We start from the raw sequence: 2922 nt of genomic DNA, 5'->3' as shown, positions 1-2922 counted from the left end.
ACACACACACACACACACACACACACACACACACACACACACACACACAGCTTTGTAGGTGATTCTAATGCAGAGCCAAAGTAAAAAAAATCACTAGAGCTCTCTTTAATGCATATGTGACATATCCTTTTAACCCCCAAACAACCACACTAAAATGGCATGTCCACCTCAAGATGGGCAAACCGTGACTCAGTGAAGCATAGTAATTTGCCCAAACATCACGCATCAAATTAGTGGAAACTGGGGGGTGGGGTGGGGGGGGTGGGTGGGCGGCGGCTAACACTAGCTTGTTCCACTCAATCACGTTTGTTCCAATAATGAAGTGGCTATTGTGGGAAAGTATTGTGTCAGGTGTCAAGGAGAGAGAGACCTAAACATAGCTCTTGGCTGTTATGCACCCCACACTGACACTCCTCCTCTCTCCTACTGGCCTAGACTGTGCAGGGGACTTGGATATCCTGCAGTAGCCAGTGCAGCCAGTTTGCTAAGTTTCCAGGACTCTGGCAGCTCCCATGGCTAGAGGCCCTTGACTGCTGCCGGCAGCTACTCCAATTCCTGCACAATGCTGACCGCTCCCTGGGGCTTATCCCCAACTCTTGGTTGCCTGTTCCACCTTAACTTAAGCACCCATGCCTGGGGCAAGTCCAAGCAGCCAAGTTTGTAATCAGATCAAGTGCAGTACCGGGAAACTGTTGAATGCATACACTAGTCTGAGTCTCCCCTGATCAAAAACAATGACTATCTAATTTATATTCCTAAAATTTGAATTTATAATACTTTATTCTCCATAAGTCAATTTATTTGGTTGATAAACATAGGAATGCCAAAAAAAATACATGCGACACTAGCTTCTAAAGCAGATTCAGAAGAAAGGCACATTCTCTGGGTATTGAAATGTACTGCTGGAGCAAAAATTGTGGTTGGGAGATGAGGAAGAACTGACAATTAAAACTCATCAGAATGTGTTTTTAAATGTTATTACAGTTAATGACAACAGTAAAACAAATTTAAAGGCACAATTTAGGACACTTGCAGAACTTCACCATAAAGTAATAACATAAATGTTTCTATTCATGTAAGAATCCAGGAAATAAAAATAACCTTTATGGCAATATCCTCTGTTTCTGTGGGACGTAGACGCCGTGTTGATTGCTCATAGCTGTCCAGGTGATACCTTCCAGGCTGTTTCCTGTTTATAGTTTTTGGCTGCTGCATTCCAAATGGAAAAGAACACAAGTTGAAGCTTTATTTTAAAAAAATCAGGTTTTGCTGAACATATGCTCACATTGCTGCCTCACTTAAGTTCCAACGAAAAGAAACAAGTGGATGTCATATTTTAATTATTTCAATGACTCCTTAAAAAATAAAAACAAAAGAATTCTTAAGCTATAGTTAAATCTAATTCACATGCCTCTTAAGAAAAATGAAAATACTAAAATAGGATACTTGCAAATGATGGAAGTTAAAGTACAGGTCTCAAACTAAGTTTTGGATAATCTTTTTCCAGTGATACGGATGGATTATACGCAGGCAATAAAAACAGCTGTGTGGTGTTAAAAGGTGATCAGATTAACTCAGGTCAAACTAGAATCCATTTGTTAGGCTATGACATGGTTTGGCTGCATCCCGCCTCAAATCTCCACTTGAATTGTAGCTCCCATAATTTTCACGTGTCATGGGAGGGACCCAGTGGGATTAATTGAATCATGAGGATAGGTCTTTTCCCATGTTGTTCTTGTGGTAATGAATAAGTCTCAAGAGATCTGATGGTTTTACAAAGGAGAGTTCCCTGGCACACGCTCTCATGCCAGCCACCATGTAAGACGTGCCTTTGCTTCTCCTTTGCCTTCCACTATGGTTGCGAGGCCTCCCCAGCCATGTGGAACTATGAGTCCATCAAATCTCTTTTCTTTATAAATTACCCAATCTCAGGTATGTCTTTATCAGCAGCATGAGAACAGACTAATACAGCTATCAAGCTTTTAAACATTCCACCAGTAGATTATTGATTATTCTCTGAATCACAATAATTTTTAATCTGATACACTCACATAAATCAGATTGAGCTACACAGCACACAGAATCTGCTATGGATTGACAGAAGCATAAAGATCTAGATTTTTTTCATCCAAAGATATTACAGTGTTTCATCAAGAGATCCATAAGTCTTATAAAATGATCTAGTCTATTTCAAATTTTATAGCCCTGTTCCTAGTCAACAAACTAAAACATCCATTGTAAAGAGGATGCCAGCTGAGGTGTGACAGTCTTCACATATTTAGGTGAACCCAAGTCATACCTAGAAATTTGTCATTCTCTAATTTTTGAGTTCAGTTTCACACAGAGATAAATGGCTAAAGAGAAGGTAGAATATTTAGCTCATAAACCTCTCATTTGGAAAAAATTTAAAGCTCAAAATTTCTGCCAGAAATGTATTGAATCAGTATTTCAACATAAATAATTTTTTTTTAAAAACAGAGTCTCACTCTGTCACCCAGGCTGGAGTGCAGTGGCATGAACACAACTCACTGCAGCCTCAACCTCCCAGGCCCAAATGATCGTGCCATCTCAGCCTCCTGAGAAGCTGGAACTACAGGTGCATATCATCATGCCTGGCTAACTTATTTATTTGTAAATACGGGTTCTTCCTATGTTGCCCAGGTTGGTCTTAAACACCTGGACACAAGCAATCCTCGCATCTCAGCTTCATACGGAGGTATGAACCACCGTACGCAGCCATAATTATCTTCCCTACTCAAATACCTTATAGAGATATGAAGGCTAAGTAGTAATACATTTTAAACTATTAAGTTACCTAGGAAAGCAAAGGATTCTAGAATTGTGAAAGTTGTTGGTTTGGTGAGGGGGCGGTATTTTTTTGACCTGAAATTACAGGTTTAGCTTTTTTTTTTTTTTTTTTTT

General features: G+C 39.6%; 1 protein-coding gene across 6 annotated transcripts in view; it reads right to left on the bottom strand.

Moving 5' to 3' along the window:
- The window catches only part of ABCC9 (ATP binding cassette subfamily C member 9), a 147751-nt gene that overhangs the window by 87885 nt on the left and 56944 nt on the right, over nt 1-2922 (bottom strand). For all 6 annotated transcript variants that reach the window (XM_032287599.1, XM_032287614.1, XM_032287591.1 and 3 more), the window contains exon 16: nt 1102-1209. In XM_032287599.1, coding sequence (XP_032143490.1) covers nt 1102-1209 — 108 coding nt within the window. The remainder of the gene's footprint in view (nt 1-1101; nt 1210-2922) is intronic.

This window comes from Sapajus apella, unplaced genomic scaffold (assembly GCF_009761245.1).
Source record: "Sapajus apella isolate SASKATOON/1434 unplaced genomic scaffold, GSC_monkey_1.0 scaffold2, whole genome shotgun sequence".
Taxonomy (NCBI): domain Eukaryota; kingdom Metazoa; phylum Chordata; class Mammalia; order Primates; family Cebidae; genus Sapajus; species Sapajus apella.
The sequence above is the reverse complement of the archived record's forward strand: the minus strand, read 5'-3'. Positions and strand labels throughout refer to the sequence as shown.